The 19,828-nt window shown below is 53.2% G+C and overlaps 1 protein-coding gene across 1 annotated transcript in view; it reads right to left on the bottom strand.

Annotated features, from left to right (window-relative positions):
- Positions 1-5,772: 5,772 nt before the first annotated feature.
- TNFRSF1B (TNF receptor superfamily member 1B) overlaps positions 5,773-19,828 on the bottom strand; it is a 43,802-nt gene continuing 29,746 nt past the window's right edge. The window contains exons 9-10 of the mRNA XM_025361228.1: positions 13,077-13,284; positions 5,773-8,277 (exon numbers count right to left, since the gene is read on the bottom strand). Coding sequence (XP_025217013.1) covers positions 7,997-8,277; positions 13,077-13,284 — 489 coding nt within the window. The 3' untranslated portion in view covers positions 5,773-7,996. The remainder of the gene's footprint in view (positions 8,278-13,076; positions 13,285-19,828) is intronic.

The raw sequence follows: 19,828 nt of genomic DNA, 5'->3' as shown, positions 1-19,828 counted from the left end.
ATCCAAAAAGGGCACTTCCATCCCTTGATCCCCCATGTCCAGCTTCATTTTCTTCATCCCTGTCTGATATTATCTGTTTCGTTTCTTCCTACCCACTACATAAGCTTCATTTTAGTAGCCACTGCATCCCCGCAACTAGAGCACAATACCTACTTGTTTCTTCAAGCATCAGGAGGTATCAGGATATATTTAAGGTATTTAAAGCTGGATGGGATCCGCAACGAGGGAGTTGGAGAGGGAGAAGAGGTGCAAGGGCTGAGCCCTGGGCCCCCTCATGAGTCAGACGTTGATGAGATGAGGAGGAACCAGGCAAGAAGGCAGAAGGGGTCCCTGAGATGGCAGGAGAGTCAAGGGGTCTGGGCTCCTGACAGCCAGGCAAGGAAAGACTTCCAAGGACAGAGATTGATCACTCGGGTCAAATACCGTCTGCCTGTAGAAGTGAGATGGGGACTGAAGCTGAATTTAGCTGTATGGAGTTTCGTAGAGACCTGGTCAAAAGACAGGTTGAGTAGAGTAGGGGGCACAAGTGGTGAGCGCATGAGAAAATGGGAGAAGACAAATTGGAGACCTGAATATGCTGTTCTCCAGGTGTTTTTGCTGTAAGAGTAGCTGAGAAATCTGACAGCGCCTGGAGGAAGAATTGTGAGCAAGGTTTCTGTCGTTGTTAATTGTGGTGAAATACACATAACTTTTTTTTTTTTTTTTTTTTTTTTTTTGAGATGGAGTTTCACTCTTCTCTCCCAGGCTAGAGTGCAATGGTGCAATCTCAGCTCACTGCAACCTCTGCCTCCCAGGTTCAAACAATTCTCCTGCCTCAGCCTACTGAGTAGCTGGGATTACAGGTGCCTGCCACCACACCCGGCTAATTTTTGTATTTTTAGTAGAGACGGGGTTTCGCCATGTTGGCCAGGCTGATCTCGAACTCCTGACCTCAGGTGACCCACCCACCTCAGCCTCCCACAAAATTTTTATCATCTTTTTGTAGTTGTTGCTCTTTTTTGGTTTTTGTTTAAAAATTCTCATCTTGACCATTATTAACTGTGTAGTTCAGTGGCATTAAGTAATTTCACATTGTTGTACAACCATCACCACCATCCATCTGCAGAACCTTTTTTTTTTTTTTTTTTTTGGACAGGGTCTCACTCTGTCACCTGGGCTGGAGTGCAGTGGCACAGGTCATGGCTCACTGCAGCCTCGAATTTCTGGACTCACGCAATCTTCCCGCCTCAGCCTCCTGAGTAGCTGGGACCACAGGTGCATGCCACCACGCCAAGCTCATTTTCATAGAGACGGGGTCTCACTATGTTGCCCAGGCTAGTCTCGAACTCCTGAGCTCAAGCGATCCACGCACCTTGGCTTCCCAAAGTTTTGGGATTACAGGCGTGAGCCGTCATGCCTGGCCTAGAACTCTTCATTTCAAAAAACTGAAACGCTGCACCCATTAAACACTGACTCCCCATTCCCTCTTCTCCTAGCTTCTGGCAACCAACACCCTACTTTCCATCTCTATGAATCCTACTACTCTAGGTACCTCATGTACAGGAAACACACAGAATTTGTCCTTTTGTGACTGGCTTATTTCACTTAGTTTAAGAGACAAGGGATCTTTGTCCTCAAGGATCATCCAGGTTGCAGCACCTGTCAGAATTTCCTTCCTTTTAAAAGTTGAATATTCCACTGGAGACCACTGGTTTTTTTTTTGTTTTTGTTTGTGTTTTTTGTTTTTTGAGATGAAGTCTCGCTCTGTCACCCAGGCTGGAGCGCAGTGGCGCGACCTCGGCTCACTGCAACCTCTGCCTCCCGGGTTCAAGCGATTCTCCTGTCTCAGCCTCCTGAGTAGGTGGGACTACAGGCATGTGCCACCACTCCAGGCTAATTTTTGTATTTTTAGTAGAGACAGGGTTTCACCATGTTGGCCAGGCTGGTCTCGAACTCCTGACCTCAGGTGATCCACCCACCTCAGCCCCGCAAAGTGCTGGGATTATAGGTGTGAGCCACTGCGCCCAGGCTGTAGACCACATTTTGCTTATCCATTCCACGTTTTGGACACCTAGATTGTTTCCGCTTTTGGCTATTATGAACAAGGAACACAGCTGTACAAATATCCGTTTGAGACTCTGTTTTTCTGTTTTCAATTCTTTGGGGGAGACACCCACAAGTGGAGTTGCTGGATCAGATGGTAATTCTATGTTCCATGTTTTGAGTCACTGTCACGCTTTATCCCGTAGCAGCTGGACCCTTGTGCACTCTCCTCAGCGACGCACAAGGTTTTCCATCTCTCCACATTTTCACCAACACTAATTTCTGGGTTTTTGATAGCAGTCGTCCTAACGGGCGTGAGGTTGTTCAGCAAATGGGAGGAGCCTCCATGTGTCTATATGCAAACAGGAAAGATCCAGGAGCCACAGAAATGGAGGCTGAAGGAAAGAGACAGGAGACTCGGTGAAGCAACGTCCTTGAGCCAGGAGAGATGCTAAGATCCCGTGCGGAGGAGGAACCATCCTCAGACCCAGTCACGGCAAAGGCCAGGGTTGTGGGCACAGACACAGGGTAAGAGGGGAGATGTGGTGAGGCAAGCATGAAGCATTCTCTTATGTTTGTTTTATTTTCTCAGTGAAATAGACAGCAAGGTAACCAACTGAAGGTAAGGGTGGGGTGAGGACAGAGGCCTGGGGATAAAGGAGAACACATGAAATAGTCCATCTAGAAGAGCAAGGTAAGGCATGGTGGCTCATCCCTATAATCTCAGCACTTTGGGAAGCCAAGGTGGAAGGATCACTTAAGCCCAGGAGTTTCAGGCTGCAGTGAGCTGTGATTGTGCTACTGCCCTCCAGCCTGGGTCACTGAGTGATACTCAGTCTCAAACAAAAACCTCAATTAATCCTTTTATTTAAAAGATAAAATAGGCTGGGTGCAGTGACTCAGGCCTGTAATCCCAGCACTTTGGGAGGCCGAGGTGGGTGCATCACCTGTCAGGAGTTCGAGACCAGCTTGGCCAACAAGGCGAAACCCCTTCTCTACTAAAAATACAAAAATTAGCTAGGCATGGTGGCATGCACCTATAATCCCAGCTGCTTGGGAGGCTGAGGCAGGAGAATTGCTTGAACCCGGGAGGCAGAGCTTGCGGTGAGCCGAGATCGCACCACTGCACTTCAGCCTGGGTGACAGAGCAAGACTCCATCTCAAAATAAATAAATAAATAAATAAAATTAAAAGATAAATAGAAAGAGTGGGAGACTGAATGAATGGGAGCTGGTAGGCTGGATAACCAATGGTTGTCTTTGCCCCTGCAAAGACATTGATGTCTGAATTCCTGCAACCTGGCCAAAATGCTGAGACAAGGAGAGTGTCCTGGATTATCTGGGTGGTCCGTTGTGATTACAGGTGTCCCTATAATTGGGAGGCAGAGGGAGATCTGACTACTGAAGAGACTCCATCGCTATCTCTGAAGATGGACAAAGGGGCCATAAGCCAAGGAATGCAGGTGCCACTAGAAGCTGAAGGCAAGGAACCAGATTCTCCCCTAAAGCCTCCAAAAACAAATTCCCCATTTGAGCCTAGCAGGCCTGGCGACACCTTGCTTTTATACTTCTGACTCCTAGAGCTGTAGGAGAATGCAATTGTATTGTTTTAAGTCACTGAGTTTGTGTGGTTTGTTATAGCAGCAATAGGAACTAATATATCGGGTAGGGGACCTGTTGTCACTGCTGGGTGGCACCAAGGACCCCCATAAAATTTATTCTTTTTTTTCCGTCCTCCAGGCTGGAGTGCAGTGGCGAGATCTCAGCTCACAGCAACCTCCGCCTCCTGGGCTCAAGCAATCCTCCCACTTAAGCCTCATGGGTAGTTGGGACTCTAGGTGCATGCCACCACACCCAGCTAGTTTCTGTATATTTTTCATGGAGATGAGGTTTCACCATGTTGCCCAGGCCAGTCTTGAACTCCTGAGCTCAAGCAATCCACCCACCTCAGCCTCCTAAAGTGCTGAGATTACAGGCGTAAGCCACCGTGCCCGGCCACGTCTAATGATCATGAAATGAAAATGCGACCAGCCAGCATGGTGGAATGCCATCATCGTGCCCCATCCAGGTGCAGAGGTGCAGGTGTGGTACAAACAGAGTGCTGGGTTCAACCAGAGAGAGAACAACAAACCAGGAGCAAGTGTTGTAGGTGCGCACAAGGGAGAAAATGTAACCAACAGCTGCAGGTGCCAGTGAGGAAGACAGACAGGAGGAAGTAGGGGTGGGGGAAAGTGGGATGCTTGAAATTGACATTAGGGTGCAGTTATCAATAATACCAGGGTCTAAGGCATTGGCCTGGCTACATCCCGAAGGCCACATCCGCCTCCTGCCCATTCTTTTACGTCCTGTGCACAGCTGTTTTCACACTACAACAGCAGAGTTGAGTGGTTGTTGCAGAAACTGTAAGACCTGCCAAGTATAAAATATTTATTCTGGTCAGGCACAATGGCTCATGCCTGCAATCCCAGCACTTTAGGAGGCCAAGGCCGGTGGATCACTTGAGCCCTGGAGTTCGAGACAAGCCTGGGCAACACAGGGAAACCCCCTCCCCGCCAAAAAAATAAAAATAAATAAATAATTTAGCTGGGCATGGTGGTCCATGCCTGTAGTCCCAGCTACTCAAGATGCTGAGACAGGAAGTCAGGGCTGCAGTGAGCCACGATCATATTTCAGCTTGGGTGACAGAGTGAGACCTTGTCTCAAAAAATTACATTTGCTCCCTGGCTCTTTATGGAATAAGTGTGGGGAGCCCTGGTCAAGGGTTGAGTGACTGAGACAGGCTGGAGGACAGGACTACGGAGGAGAAGAGGGCGAGGAGCCAGGAGGCAGGGCGTTCCATCAATCACAGATCCTGCAATCACCAAGAACGAAAATGGTCCCACTGAGGGAGTCACAGGAGCTGGAGTGACGATGGTGACCCAGGGGATCAGTGGAACCAATACACAGGCCAAGGTCTCTCTCCCCTCCAAGGCTTTATTTTAATTAATTAATTTTATTTATTTATTTGGAGACGGACTCTCACTCTGTCACCCAGGCCGGAGTGCAGTGGTCCGATCTCAGCTCACTGCAACCTCTGTCTCCTCAATTCAAGTGATTCTCATGCCTCAGCCTCCTGACTAGCTAGGATTATAGGCGCATACCATCATGCACGGCTAATTTTTTGTATTTTTAGTAGAGGTAGGGTTTCACCATGTTGGCCAGGCTAAGGCCTTTAAACTCAGAACTCCTTTGGCCTGACAGTTCCCTGCAATCCTTTGTTCTAGAAAACTGCTGCTCATCCCTCAGGAGGAGGTCAGAGGTCATCTCTAGAACCCTGTTCTGACCTCCTACCTGGACCCAGGGATGGTCTCTGTGCCCCCAAAGCCCTGTACTGGTCTGAGCATCCCAGGGGCACCCACTCTCCCCAAGTGGGGTCCCCAGGAGGGCAGAGCCTGGCTGCCTAGGCTGCTAGGGATCTGCAGAGACCCCACCCCAGTCCTGAGAGGAGGCCCAGGAGACCCGGGGGACGAGGGCATGAGACCAGGACACACTTGGAACCCAGCCAGCTGTGTGGTCCTGAGCAGGAGGTTCTCTTATTGTTCACAGGCTTGAGGGGGCAGCTGTAACAGGGGACCCTCTGTGGTCCAGTCACAACAGGGTCTGGCCAGACCCCAGGGACCATGATGCCATCTCCCCTTACACAGGGGTGGCAGACGAGCAGGACCACAGACAAACCCAAGCCCAGACCCCAGGTAGAGCCAGGGGTCGACATGTAAAACAAACAGGTTTATTGATAAGCGGGAATGCTGTCCAGCATACAGTGCAAACTCTCATTGTCTCAGGATCAACACACGCAAGGGAACTGAGGCTCCACAGTCTCCAGATTCATCGCTTCCTGGCTCTGCCCAGTGATGCCAAGGAAGCCCGAGGTTCTCCCAGGACTGTCCACCAGGGGGCAGGTGCACTCCATCATGTCCTCATGTGGGTCCAATGTGGGCAGAAACCTGGCCAGCCTCGGCAGTCTGACTTTCTTTTTTAAGAGACAGGGTCTCACTCTGTTGCCCAAGCCGGAGTGTAGTGGCGCGATCATAGCTCACTGCAGCCTCAAACTTCTGGGCTCCAGTGATCCTCCCCTCAGCCTCCGGATTAGCTGGGATTACAGGTGTACGTCACTGCAGCCAGCCAGTCTGACATCTTGATTCCAAGGTGGAAAACCCTTCTTGTCTCCATGGTAATGGCTGGACTCTCCCACCCTCCAATAGTTCAGCTGCCAAGCTCAAGTCCAGTGGAATTTATCAACAATTTATCACCCTGCCCCCACTCTTCTAGATAAGTTCATGCCTTCTCCTTTATCCCCATGCACCTGAGACTGAGTCAGCCTTTCCAGGAGCCCCTCAACCTGCTTACTCCCAGAATCCGGGCAAGGCTACACGGGTTCCCCCTCTGCAGGGCCTTGGGCATGTTTTGGGGAGGGGAGGGGGAAGGCTGACTCTAACGGGGAGGAATCCCAGCTTCAGCGGCTTCAAGGCAGGCCATTCAACTTGCCGACCTTGGTTACACACACCCACAACATGCAACACAGACACAGACACAAGACTGGCACTTGGGATCACACTGGCCATGTACCAAAGTGGCGAGGCAGCCCGCTTGGGGCCAGGGAATTGAGGGTGGGGAGTGGGGAAGAAGAACCCACCCCTCAGGAGGGAGGAGGAGGGTCTAGGCTGAGGTAGGAGGAGAGAGATGGCTACGAGGACTCAGTCATCTCTAGCTCCTGAAATTCCCTGAAAGGAGACGGTGTGGCCTAGGACACCACACCAGGCAGCAAGAAAGGAGGGGCGGGGCTGCAGGCACACCGGAGTGAAGGTGGAGGGTGCAGATGGGAGGTGGGGGGTTGGATGTGGCTGGCAGAGTTTGGCTTTGTTTGTCATTGGCTTGTTGGCCGGCGTGGTACTTACCGTTTTAGAAAATTGGCGGATTTCCAGTTAGAAGTGCATTATCTTGCCCAGGCCACAGCACTGAATACGGTGGCCTGCCTGGGCCCTCTGGGCATCTGACTTTCACACCATGGTACAAAAGGACAAGTTAGCATTTGGAGGTGGTGCTTTCTCTTTTTTTTTTTTTTTTTGAGACAGACTCGCTCTGTCGCCCAGGCTGGAGTACGGTGACATGATCTCAGCTCCCTGTAACCTCCGCCTCCAGGGTTCAAGCGATTTTCCTGCCTCAGCCTTCTGAGTAGCTGGGGCTATAGGTGCCTGCCACCACGCCCGGCGAATTTCTGTATTTTTAGTAGAGATGGGGTTTTACCATGTTGGCCAGGCTGGTCTTGAACTCCTAACCTCAGGTGATCCACCCACCTCGGCCTCCCAAAGTGCTGGGATCATAGGTGTGAGCCACTGTACCTGGCCTGAGGTGATGCTTTCCAAGCCTCCTGAGCTAACCTGAAGGACCCCTACAGCCTACAGGGCTGCCACCTCCTCCCTGCACAGAGCCCTGGGACTGTCCCGCAGTCTCAGCCTCAGGCTGAAGCACTGTCCTGTCTTCATGGGTGACTCAGGCAGCATCCCTCCTGAAAGCTCCTCTGCAGAGAAGGATGCTGGGATTTTCTGGAAGCCAGAGCTGGGTCAGAGCCCAGGGGAGACATAAACAAACAAACAAAAAACCTGAGGGCTCCAGAAGCCAAAGCTCGCAGGCCCAGCTGGGCGGGGCAGGCCACAGTGAGTCAGGGACTTGCCCCGGCATGCCCCGAACGTCCATGCCCAGCTAGCCTTCCGAGAGGGACACACCGTGGCAGCACAGGCTTTCCACAACTCACTGCCTCTGCTCTCGGTCTGCAAGTCAGAGGGAGGCTGCAGCTGTGGAGGGCACTAAAGGAACTTGGCCCAGAAAGAGCCATAGAGTCCTAGCGGTGGGGACCTGGAAGGACCAGGGCCCCTTCGCAGGGTCATACTGCCAGGGCTCAGCCCGCCTTGGCTACGACACAGCCCATGCCAGCCTGGTTAACTGGGCTTCATCCCAGCATCGGGCACGCCAAGGGGCAGGGGCTTCTCTTCAGTGCTCCCCAGCAGGGTCTCTGGCGTCTCCAGCTGTGACCGAAAGGCGCATTCCTCCTTGGAGAAGGGGACCTGCTCGTCCTTCGGGGAACCCGAGGGGCTGGCATCTGTGTCCCCCATCGTGGAGCTGGCTTGAGAGGAGCACTGTGAGCTGTGGTCAGAGCTGCTACAGACATTCACGATGCAGGTGACATTGACCTGGGTCCCATGGCCACCAGGGGAAGAATCTGCTAAGCACAAGATGGGGTGGGGATCAGTCCAGGGGTCCGGGAGTGGGGCCCTGAGACCCCTGCCCAAGATGCAGATTCAGACACATGGGAAAGAGCACTGGGCCAGGAGCCAAGAGACCGAGATTCTAGCCCAGCTCTGCTGTGTGACCTTGAGCAAGTTACTTAACCTGCATGTGCCTCATTTTCTGCTGAATAAGAGTAGCATCACCACCTACCCAGCCCCAATCACCCCAGAGATGGGAGGAGCCAATGATATAAAACAGATGTCTACTTGGGAGGCCAAGTTTGTAGGATCGCTTGAGCCCAGGAGTTCAAGACCAGACTGGGCAACATAGTGAGACCCTGTCTCTTCTTTTTTTTTTTTTTTTTTTTTGAGACAGGGTCTCAAAAGAGTGTGGTGTCACTCTCTCAACTCACTGTGACCTCTGCCTCCAGGCCTCAAGTGATCCTCCCATCTCAGCCTCCTGAATAGTTGGGACTACAGGCCACCGCACCCTGCTAATTTTTTTGTAGGGACGGGGTTTTGCCAGGTTGCCTGGGTTGGTCTCGAACACCTGACCTCAAGGAATCTGCCTGCCTTGGCCTCCCAAAGTGCTGGGATTACAGGTGTGAGCCACCGTGCTCGGCCTCAAACTTAACTCTTGATTCTACTCCCATCTCCCATCCAACCTGCTCCTCCTCATCACAGTTCTCATCGCTGCCATCCACCCAGCTGCTTGGGCCCAGAGCCTCGGACCCGTCTTTCTCCCATATCACACACCCATCCGTCATTCCTGCCTTGTCTCCCTTCAAAAGATGACATCTGGGCCAGGCACGGTGGCTCACGCCTGTAATCCCAGCACTTTGGGAGGCCGAGGCAGGTGGATCACCTGAGGTCAGGAGTTTTAGACCAGCCTGGCCAACATGGTGAAACCCCGTCTCTACTCAAAATACAAAAAAAAAAAAATTAGCCGGGTATGGTGGCCAGTGCCTATAATCCCAGCTAGTCGGGAGGCTGAGGCAGGAGAATCACTTGAACCCAGGGTGTGGAGGTTGCATGAGCCAAAATCACGCTACTTCACTGCAGCCTGGGCGAAAGAGCAAAACTCCATCTCAAAAACAAAAACAAAAGATGACTTCTGCAAGGGTCACCGGCCCTGCTGCTGCATGGTGCAGTGAGCTATGGAAGCCTCCACCCGCTCCCATCTGGATGGCTGTGAACAGGCTTCGACCCCACCTCCCTGAAATCTGATTCCCATCAGCAGCCAGAGCTGGCCCTTGAACTTGGCAGATCACCTCCTTGGGGGCTCAAAAACCCACAGTCCTCACCACAGCCTACCAGGCCCTGTCTGATCCGGAACCTGCCTTTTCCCGCCCCCTCTCCTGCGGCTCCAAGACCTTGATGGGGCTCCTTCCAGCCACACTCCCCGCTGCTACAGCCCCTTGAGCCCTTCAGGTCCCCTGGGCTTTTGCACAGTCTGCTCCCTCAGCCTAGAGAGCCCTTCTCTAGTGCTCAGGTCTTAGCTCAAAGGCCACGTCCTCCACGAAGCGCCCCCCGGCCCCTGGCCTCCCTCTCTAGAGACATTTACTTCCCATTCTATCCACCACTCTCTGGGTCCCTCCCCATTTCTGTGATCTCCAGGGCCCCCAGCTCCTGGGGTCCCCAACCAGACTCTCAGCCCTGGAGGGTAGGGACTTTTTTTTTTTTTTTTTTAAATAGAGACAGGGGTCTTGCTATGTTGCCCAGGCTAGTCTTGAACTCCTGGGCTCAAGTGATCCTCCTGCCTTGGCCTCCTGAAGTACTGAGATTACAGGCATGAGCCACCTTGCCTGGCCAGACCAGGAACTTTTTGATCGTTCCCTGCTGTGTTCCTAGTGCCTGTAACAGGGACAAGTCTACGGGGTTTTTTGTTGGTGGTGGTGGTAGTGGTGATGTTTTTAAGTGAATTTGATTACCAACATTTAAAATTCAGGCATTTACATTTAAAAATCTGGATTTATGGCTTCCCTTGGGGGCCAGATGCAGGAGATTCGGACAAGGCGAGCCCAAGGTTTGCCTCACCTTCCTGCCCAACCTCTGCTGGCGGCTGAGTTTTCTAACTGGTTGGGGAGACACAGGATGGTGGGTTTGCTGAGATGAATGTGAGGGGACTGGCATACAGCAGCCCCCTCAGAAAATGAACATTGCTGCTACTGTTGCTGCAGAGGCCTGCTGAGTGCCCTCACCACAGCCTGGTTCCCCCTAACTCCAACTACTAGGGCAGCCGGGAGGCGGATGGAGCTGGCAACCTGCTGTGCTCAAAACAGCCTCCGAGCAGATGGTGGGGGAGGAGGGCTGAAATCACAGGGCCGGAAGGAAATTTCCACCCTGAGCCTCCACAGCACCCAAATGTCACCCAAAGTCACCATGGCCTTTGCACATCGAGCATGAGACATTGCGGGGGTGGATGGGGGACCACGAAGGGGCACAACCCTGGGGTTTACAGGTTCCCACAGTGGAGGGAGGTGTTAGGGGTGGGAGGGAGAGATGTAGAGGGCAGAGGCCAGGGAAATGGGTTGGGGGACTCGGGAGAAGGAGCACAGAGCAGAAGGGGCAGAGGTGAGAAGGGAGGGCAGACATGGTCAGCGCTCCACTCTGGGCCAAGGAGGGAGCCACACCAGGTATAGCAAAGAAATCCGAAAGAGGGGTCGAGTGTGTTGGTTCACGCCTGTAATCCCAGCCCTTTGGGAGGCCGAGGCAGATGGATCACCTCAGGTCAGGATTTCAAGACCAGTCTGGCCAACATGGTGAAATCCCATCTCTACTAAAAGTACAAAAATTAGCCAGGCGTGATGGCACATGCCTGTAATCCCAGCTACTCAGGAGGCTGAGGTGGGAGGATCACTTGAACCTGGGAGGCGGAGGCTGCAGTGAGCAGAGAAGTAAGCCAAGACTGCGCCACTTAACTCCAGCCTGGGTGACAGAGCGAGACTCCATTTAAAAAAAAAAAAAATCAGAGGCCTGGCGCGGTGGCTCACGCCTGTAATCCCAGCACTTTGGGAGGCAGAGGCGGAGGCGGGTGGATCATGAGGTCAGGAGATCGAGACCATCCTGGCTAATACGGTGAAACCCCATCTCTACTAAAAACACAAAAAATTAGCCGGGTATGGTGGCGGGCGCCTGTAGTCCCAGCTACTTGGGAGGCTGAGGCAGGAGAATGGCGTGAACCCGGGAGGCGGAGCTTGCAGTGAGCCGAGACTGCGCCACTGTACTCCAGCCTGGGCGACAGAGCGAGACTCCGCCTCAAAAAAAAAAAATAAATAAAATAAGAAAGACGAATCCAAGAACTGGGCAAGACTCAGAGTTTATCATCAGAGCACACTCATTCAACAATGTTTAGGGCCCCTGCTCTCTTTCGGGCACTGACCCAGGTCCTCCCACAGGGAGTTCTCAGGCTGGAGTGAGGGGCACTGACGGGACGTCCCACCGAGGACGCTGGGGGCTATGATGGGGCAAACGAAATGGGCAAGTCAGCTCCTGTGGGCAGCTGGGGACAGGTAGGAACAGGTGTTGCAGGCAGGGGTGGCATGAGCGCAGGCAAGAGGCAGGGGCGCAGCAAGCTGGGGAGAGCCGGGGGTGAGTGAGGCTGTGTGGTGGGGACTGCAGCCATCAGTCCCACCTGGGGGCGGCCCAGAGGCAGCCTGATCCTGGTCTGGTGCCCAGCTGAGCACAATGTCACTCATCTCTCACCAGCCCTGGCAAGGAGGCGCCATAGCTCATCTCTAGGTGAAAAAACCAAGGCTTGGCAGAGTTAAGCATCCCGCCCAAATTCTTATGTCACCAGAGTGGCCGGGCAGGGATCTGAGACTGACCCAAGTTCATGGTCATTCCCTGAATTCTCACTGGCTGGAGCTGCCAGGTAAGAGGGAGAGAGGCACAGGCCAGCAGACCCCGTACAGGGGCCCCTCCAGTGTGGGCCCTAGAGACGCCAACCAGGAGTGACATCTGTCATAGACCAGGTCCAGGGCAAAATGCAGCCTGCATTAATGGGACACGAGCCCCACAGTCCCAGCATCTCAGACCCAAAGAGACCCAGCAACAAGCTGCAGTGAGTGGAGCCCATTCCTCTGCCAACCCCAGGGCTCTGGAGCCTGACAGCCTAGTGGTGAGTCTGGCTCTTCTGTTTACTAGCCGTGAGCCTTTGAAGAAGCTGTTTAACCTCTCTGGGGCTCAGTTTCCTCATCTGTAAAATGGGATAACAACAATAACTGTCTCTCAGCGTTGACGTGCAGGTCAATTTGATGCATGTAAAGTGCCCAGTATAGCGCCTGCTGTACTGTAGCCTTCCGTAAGTAGAAGCGATTGTCGTGATTAGTTATTAGTAGCTGGGCCATGTTGGGCCTGCGGATACAGGGATGAACGAGGTGATCCAGGCTCACCAGGTGTCCCACAGACTGGTGAGGGAGACAGGAGGAAAAGACAGTGTACACGCAGCCTGACAGTCCTGTCAAAGGGAGGCCAGGGCGTGGTGAGCCCGAAAGAGCAGCCGGTCCAGCTGGGGGTGGTGGTGGGGATGGGGTTTCGGGAAAACTCCTCTCCCAGATACTGGGGACTTGGACAAGCTGGGGTTGTCCCACAGAAGGAAGGATGTTCAGGTGATAGGCCCAGCACGGGCAAAGTCGGGAGGGAACTTGGGTTCAGCAAACCAAAGGGTTTCCTGTGGCTCAGGCCTCGTCCCACTCTGCGGGGAGGCTCAGGAGGAGATGGCTAAGACAGAAACCAGGTGAGAAAGACCAGGGAGGCTCGGGATGAAGCCAGGTGTGCTCCCACCTCTTACCTGAGCTCCCGGTGCTGGCCCGGGCCTCCCCAGCCCCACTGGCCTTCTCCGCGCCTGGTGCCTGTGGCTGGTTCCGAGTGGGCGCCCTTCTGTCCAACGCGCTGGCCGAGCTCTCCAGGGAGCTGCTGCTGGAGCTCGGCACTGTGGTCAGCAGGTGCTGTTGCTCGGGGCCCTGTGCACCCCGGGCCTTATCAGCAGGCAAGTGAGGCTGGATGGGCGGGAGGTGGCAAGGGAGAGCAGTCAGCCTACCAGCCAGCCCCTTCTTCCCCTCCTCCTTCCCACTGCCATCCGCACCTCTTGCCATCAGCACTTCTCAGTTTACATGACGCTTCTGCCCACCCTTGCACGTTCTTTGCACACACGGCACTTTTTGGGAGGTGTGATTCTCCGTGGTTTCTGTGTTTCTGTTATTTGCACCCAGCTGCTCTATTAGAGCGAGTGTCCTATGAGGGCAGAGACCACCTGGCCCTGTTCACCAAATAGTCTTAGAGGTGGGGCAGGATTTTCATCCTTATTTTGCATAAGAGAATAGAAGGAATTCACCCCATCTGCACAGGGAGACGTGGCCCAGCCTAGCAACCAAGAGTGTGGACTAAACCCAGACCACGCAGTGCAAATCATGACTCTACCACTCACTTGCTGTGTGACCTTGGACAAGTTACTTAACCTCTCTGTGCCTCTTTTTTGTTTGTTTGTTTAATCTATAAAGGGAGAATAATAACCTACCTCAAAAGGTTGTTGTGAGGATTAGATGGCTGAATATTTGTAAAGTGCTTAAAACAATGCCTATTACACAGTAAACTCCATACAAGAGATTGTTAAATCAGAAGTAGGCAAATGACTGCCCAGGGACCCAGTCCAGCCTGCCGCTAAGAACAGTTTTCACTTTTATTTTTTTGAGACCGGGTCTTACCCTGTTGCTCAGGCAGGAGTGCAGTGGCACAATCATAGCTAACTATAGCCCTCAATTTTCCAGGCTTAAGTGATCCTCTGGCCTCAACCTCCTGAGTAGCTGAGACCACAGGCACGTGCCACTTCCCCTGGCTAATTTTTTTGTTGTTGATTGTTTGTAGAGACAGGGTTGTGCTATGTTGCCCAGGCTGGTCTTATACTCCTGGGCTCAAGCCAACCTCCTACCTTGGCCTCCCCAAGTGCTGGGATAACAGGCGTGCACCACCACACCCCAGTGGTTTTCATGTTTTAAATGGTTGAAAAAACATGTTTAAGAATAATTTGTGGCCAGGCGTGGTGGCTCACGCCTGTAATCCCAGCACTTTGGGAGGCCGAGGCAGGCAGATCACCTGAGGTTGGGAGTTGGAGACCAGCCTGACCAACATGGCGAAACCCCATCTCTACTAAAAATACAAAATTAGCCAGGCGTGGTGGTGCATGCCTGTAATCCCAGCTACTCAGGAGGCTGAGGCAGGAGAATCGCTTGAACCTGGGAGGCAAAGGTTGTGGTAAGGCAAGATCGAGCCATTGCACTCCAGGCTGGGCAACAAGAATGAAACTCCATCTCACAAAAAGAGAGTAATTTGCGACACATGGAATGATGGGAAGTTCAAGAAGTTCAAGTTTGGGTATCCAGTAGCACAATTAGATCAGAATACACCACTCTCAGTTGGGTGGGTGCTGTCTATGCAGGTAGCTGCTTTCCTGTCACAGAGGCAGGTTTGAGTAGCTGTCACTGAAACCATACAGTCCACAAAGCCTGAAATTCCTACATCTGGCCCTTTACAGAGCAAAAGTGCAGACCCTCGTGCTCAGTCGAGCACTCCGGGGCAGAGAGCACTCACATCTGAGACCCTCTGCTGCACTGCCTCGGCCTCTTGTTCCAGAGTCCGCCCACAGGCTGCTCTGCAACTTCCCCTGGTGTCTTCTTTCCATAGAATAATAATAATAATATTAGCTGACATTTGAGTACCACCCAATGCCATGCACTCTACCTAAGTCCCTCCCGGCACTATCTATATTGATTCTTCCAACAGCCCAGTGTTTTTTTTTTTTTTTTTTTTTTTTTTTTTTTGAGACGGAGTCTCACTCTGTAGCCCAGGCTGGAGTGCAGTGGCCGGATCTCAGCTCACTGCAAGCTCCGCCTCCCGGGTTCACGCCATTCTCCGGCCTCAGCCTCCCGAGTAGCTGGGACCACAGGCGCCCGCCACCTCGCCCGGCTATTTTTTTGTATTTCTTAGTAGAGACGGGGTTTCACCGTGTTAGCCAGGATGGTCTCGATCTCCTGACCTCGTGATCCGCCCATCTCGGCCTCCCAAAGTGCTGGGATTACAGGCTTGAGCCACCGCGCCCGGCCCAGCCCAGTGTTATCCTTGCTTTGTGGAAACTGAAGCACAGAGAGGTTGAGTTACCTGCCCAAGGTCACGGTTAGGACATACTATGGCTGGGCTAAATCCCATAGTGCCTTCCCTGGGTGTCTGGGGTTTCAGCTCTGGAGGCTCAAGGCAAGGTCCCCATTTCCAGAAACCCACACTGGAGTAAGGCAGGAAATTCGTCTCCCAGGCTGCTGTCTGTTCTCACTGACTGGCCAGCACTCACGTCCCTGCCTTGGAGTTCTGGGCGATTGCTGATCGCAGAAAAAAAAGGAGATGGCAGGGACCACGTTCCTAACAGCTGCCCTGGCCCCCTGGCCTGCCTAGGATGAAAACAAGGGTCCCAGGCAGAAGGAGGGTAGAGATGCGTGAAGGGCTGATGGAGCTCGCCAGCACTGCAGCGGGAGGTGAGAGCAGGGGTGGAGCGAGCAGCGCAGGTGCCACAGCCCCCCCAGGAAAGGCTGAGACCTCCTGCCTCCCTCCAGAGGGAGCTACAATTCCAGATGTGGTCTGAGAATAGCTGCGAGTACCTCGCTGTCCAGTCACTGCAGCCCCCGGCTCCCATGGCTTCTCGGACACCTGAGTGCCACCTGCACCCTCAATTCCCCGAGGCCAGCCCACAGCCTCCCACTCAGGACTGGAGGGATCCTGTGCAAGCCATCCCCAAGAGGCCACGGAGGCCCAGAGAGAGTGCGTCCTGTGCTCAGCATCACACAGCTGGCCCGTGGCAGAAGCAGGACAAGCCCAGACCAGCTTTCCCAGGAACCCCCGTACCCTCCCTGGGCTGGGTCCCCCAGTTTTGGAGAAACGGAGGGCATTGCAAGTTCATGCTGAACCTCCGCCCAGGTGGTCTGACGCTGGTCACTGCCCACGACCACCCCCCAGCCCTGCTCTGAGCCTGGAAGGGGAGGAGAAGCAATCGAGTGTCACTCCTCACAAAACCCCACAGAAGGGGTTTTTCTGGCCTGTGCCCCACCCCCTCTGCTGGCGGCTACAGCCACGCAGAACAAAAACCCCCAAAGGTCACGGCCACCTCCCTCCTCCCAAGCCACAAGTCGCAAAGTTCAAGCAGCCCCAGGTGGTGTAGAAGCAGGCTGAGTCCTGTTCCTTGGGCTGGGACCCCAATAGGGCCGAGTACTGAGAAGCCTCATTCAAAACACAGGATCCCGGGGCCGGGCGCGGTGGCTCACGCCTGTAATCCCAGCACTCTGGAAGGCTGAGGCAGGCAAATCACGAGGTCAGGAGATCGAGACCATCCTGGCTACCACGGTGAAACCCCGTCTCTACTAAAAATACAAAAAATTAGCCGGGCGAGGTGGTGGGTGCCTGTAGTCCCAGCTACTAGGGAGGCTGAGGCAGGAGAATGGCGTGAACATGGGAGGCAGAGCTTGCAGTGAGCCACGATTACGCCACTGCACTCCAGTCTGGGCGACAGAGCGAGAATCTGTCTCAAACACACACACACACACACACACACACACACACACAGGATCCCAACCAGCCAGCCAGTCAGCCAGCACCCTCAGCTCCCAGCCCCTCCTGGCCCAGCCCCGCTGGGCAGAAGCACAGACCCAGCAGAGCCACAGGCCAGGTCCTCCAGGTTCCTGCTGGGTCCGTCTGTTTGTGTGTTCACAAGGCTCACACACCTGTATCTACAGGCATGAGGGTCTGAAGCGTGCACACGTGTGTCTATGTTGGGGACATGTGTGCATATCTGTGAGTGAGGTAGTAAGTGTGTGTGCTGGGGCAGCGAGGAGAGACACTCCTAGGTTCGTGTTCCAGGCTGCTCTCATTAGCTATGCCACACTGGGAAAGTTACTCACTTCTCTGGGCCCACGATTCCTGGGCCATATAATGGGGGGCAAGAATCATACTGCCTGCGTGTGGCAGCATGGCTGTGAGAATAAAGAACGCTGGGCACAGTGCCTGGCATCCATTCAACACCTGATAAATGTTCGTGCCTGTTATCAGATGCGGGCCCGTGCATGAGTGTGTGTCCGTGGGGGTGATTGTGGGTAAGCTCACATGTTGGTGTTTTGTTTTGCTTTGTTTTGTTTTTGAGATGGAGTCTCGCTCTGTTGTCCAGGCTGGAGTGCAGTGGCGCGATCTCGGCTCACTGCAAGCTCCACCTCCCAGGTTCACGCCCTTCTCCTGCCTCAGCCTCCCGAGTAGCTGGGACTACAGGCGCCTGCCACCATGTCTGGCTAACTTTTTGTATTTTTAGTAGAGATGGGGTTTCACTGTGTCATCCAGGATGGTCTCAATCTCCCGACCTCGTGATCTGCCCGCCTCGGCCTCCCAAAGTGCTGGGATTACAGGCGTGAGCCACCGCGCCCGGCCACAAGTTGGTGTTTTCTAAACAAAGGGACGACAATGTCTCCCATGCCCTGGGCGTTCTTTCTGTGGTAGGAGGAGCAGGTGGGTGCTGAGTCTACACTCTAAGCCCAGCAGCCCAGCTCAAGAGGACTCTCCACTGGCCTCTTAGCAGGAGTAGCTGCTGGTTGAGGAGTAGCGTGGGACACGGCCATAAACCTGATTGAAACCTGGGCTATGCCACTCACCTAATGATCTAATCCTACAGGAGAAATGGAACCTCCCTGAGTCTCAGTTTCCTCCTCTGTAAAATGGGGCTGATGATGCTCCCTGCCCCACAGGGATGTGTGGGGACTCAGTCACAAAGAGCCTGGCAGGGCTCAGCCAGGGCTGTGCTGGGACAAGCTCAGGCCTGTGCAGATTTCTTCCCAACTCCATATTCAGGAAGGTCTTGGGAGTTTGAAATTGGCTACAGTGGGAGTGTTTATACCACAGAAATTAGCAAACACCACAAATCAGGGTTTGGGGTTTTTTTTCCCTGCTAGACACACCACCGGGGTACTCAACAAATACTTGAGTCACTCACATTCAGTGAACACTGAAAGCAACAGTGAAAGGAAAGGGGCGGAGCGCAGTGGCTCACACCTATCAGCCCAGCACTTTGGGAGACCGAAGTGCACAGATCACTTGATTTCAGGAGTTCAAGACCAGCCTGGTTAACATGGCAAAACCCTGTCTCTACTAAAAATATAAAAAATAGCCAGGCGTGGTGGCGCACACCCATAGTCCCAGCTACTCAGGAGGCTGAGGTGGGATGACCACTCGAACCCAGGAGGCAGAGGCTGCAGTGAGCCAAGAGGGTGCCACTGCACTCCAGCCTGGGCGACATAGCTGAAAAAAAAAAAAGAAAGAAAGAAAGAAAAGGAAAGAAAGAAAAGAAAAGAGAGAAGAGAAGAGAAACGAAACGAAAAGAAAAGAAAAGGAAAAGGGAAGCAGAGGCTGCTGGGCCACACCCAGGACATCTTCAGGGCACAGAGGATTGGGAAACGCTTGGTGAGGAAAGGGAAGGCGACAGTTGGGCTGCTATGGAAGAGCTTGGGGGAGACACCTGCTCTACACATGCCACCAGGTGGCAACCGTCAGTGTCACTGAATTGAAGCTGGAGAAAGGGAGCAGTGAAACTCACTCGCCGGGGAATGAGAAAGTTTCCTCCCCACTGAAATACTGTAGGGCAGGGCAAAGAGCACTGAGATGGGAGTCCAGAGACGACACATTGCAGTGCGACCTTGAGTAACTCAGTTTTCCTCCCTGTATCTCTTTTCTTGTCACCAAAATCAGGGGATGAAATCAGTCTATCTGATTCCGAACACCTGGTATAAACTTCAGGCATTGGGCGCCCCAGGGCTGAGCTGTTCCCTCGAGCAGTAGTTCTCCACTGGGGGTGATTTTGCCCCCCAGGGGACACCTGGCAATGTCTGGAGAACTTTCAGTTGTCACCACCGGAGTGGGAATGTGGCTGGCATGTAAGTAAATAAAGGCCAAAGATGCTGCTGAGTAGCACGGGACAGCCCCCACAAATAAGATATTTTATTTATTTTAATTTAATTTTTTTTTTTGAGATAGAGTCTTGCTCTATTGCCCAGGCTTGAGGGCAATGGCATGATCTCAGCTCATTGCAACCTTCGCCTCCCAGGTTTAAGGGACTCTCCTGCCTCAGCCTCCCAAGTAGCTGAGACTACAGGCACACACCACCACGCCCGACTGATTTTTGTGTTTTTAGTAGAGATGGGGTTTTACCATGGTGGCCAGACTGGTCTTAAACTCCTGACCTCAAGTGATCCATCCACCTCGGCCTCCCAAAGTGCTGGGATTACAGGCATGAGTCACCATGCCCAGCCAAGATCTTTTAAAAAAATATTTATTTTATTTTATGTTGTTTAGGGATAGGGTCTCACTGTGTTTCCCAGGCTGGTCTTGAACTCCTGGACTCAAGCAATCCTCCCACCTTGGCCTCCCTTAAGTAAGATGTTGTCTCAAATATCCATGAGGTTGAGAAACTCTTTCTCTACCTGCCCCTGAGGTCCAGAAAACTCATCGGACTCTGTTTTCTCATCT

The sequence above is a fragment of the Theropithecus gelada genome, chromosome 1, assembly GCF_003255815.1.
Source record: "Theropithecus gelada isolate Dixy chromosome 1, Tgel_1.0, whole genome shotgun sequence".
Lineage (NCBI taxonomy): Eukaryota > Metazoa > Chordata > Mammalia > Primates > Cercopithecidae > Theropithecus > Theropithecus gelada.
The sequence above is the reverse complement of the archived record's forward strand: the minus strand, read 5'-3'. Positions and strand labels throughout refer to the sequence as shown.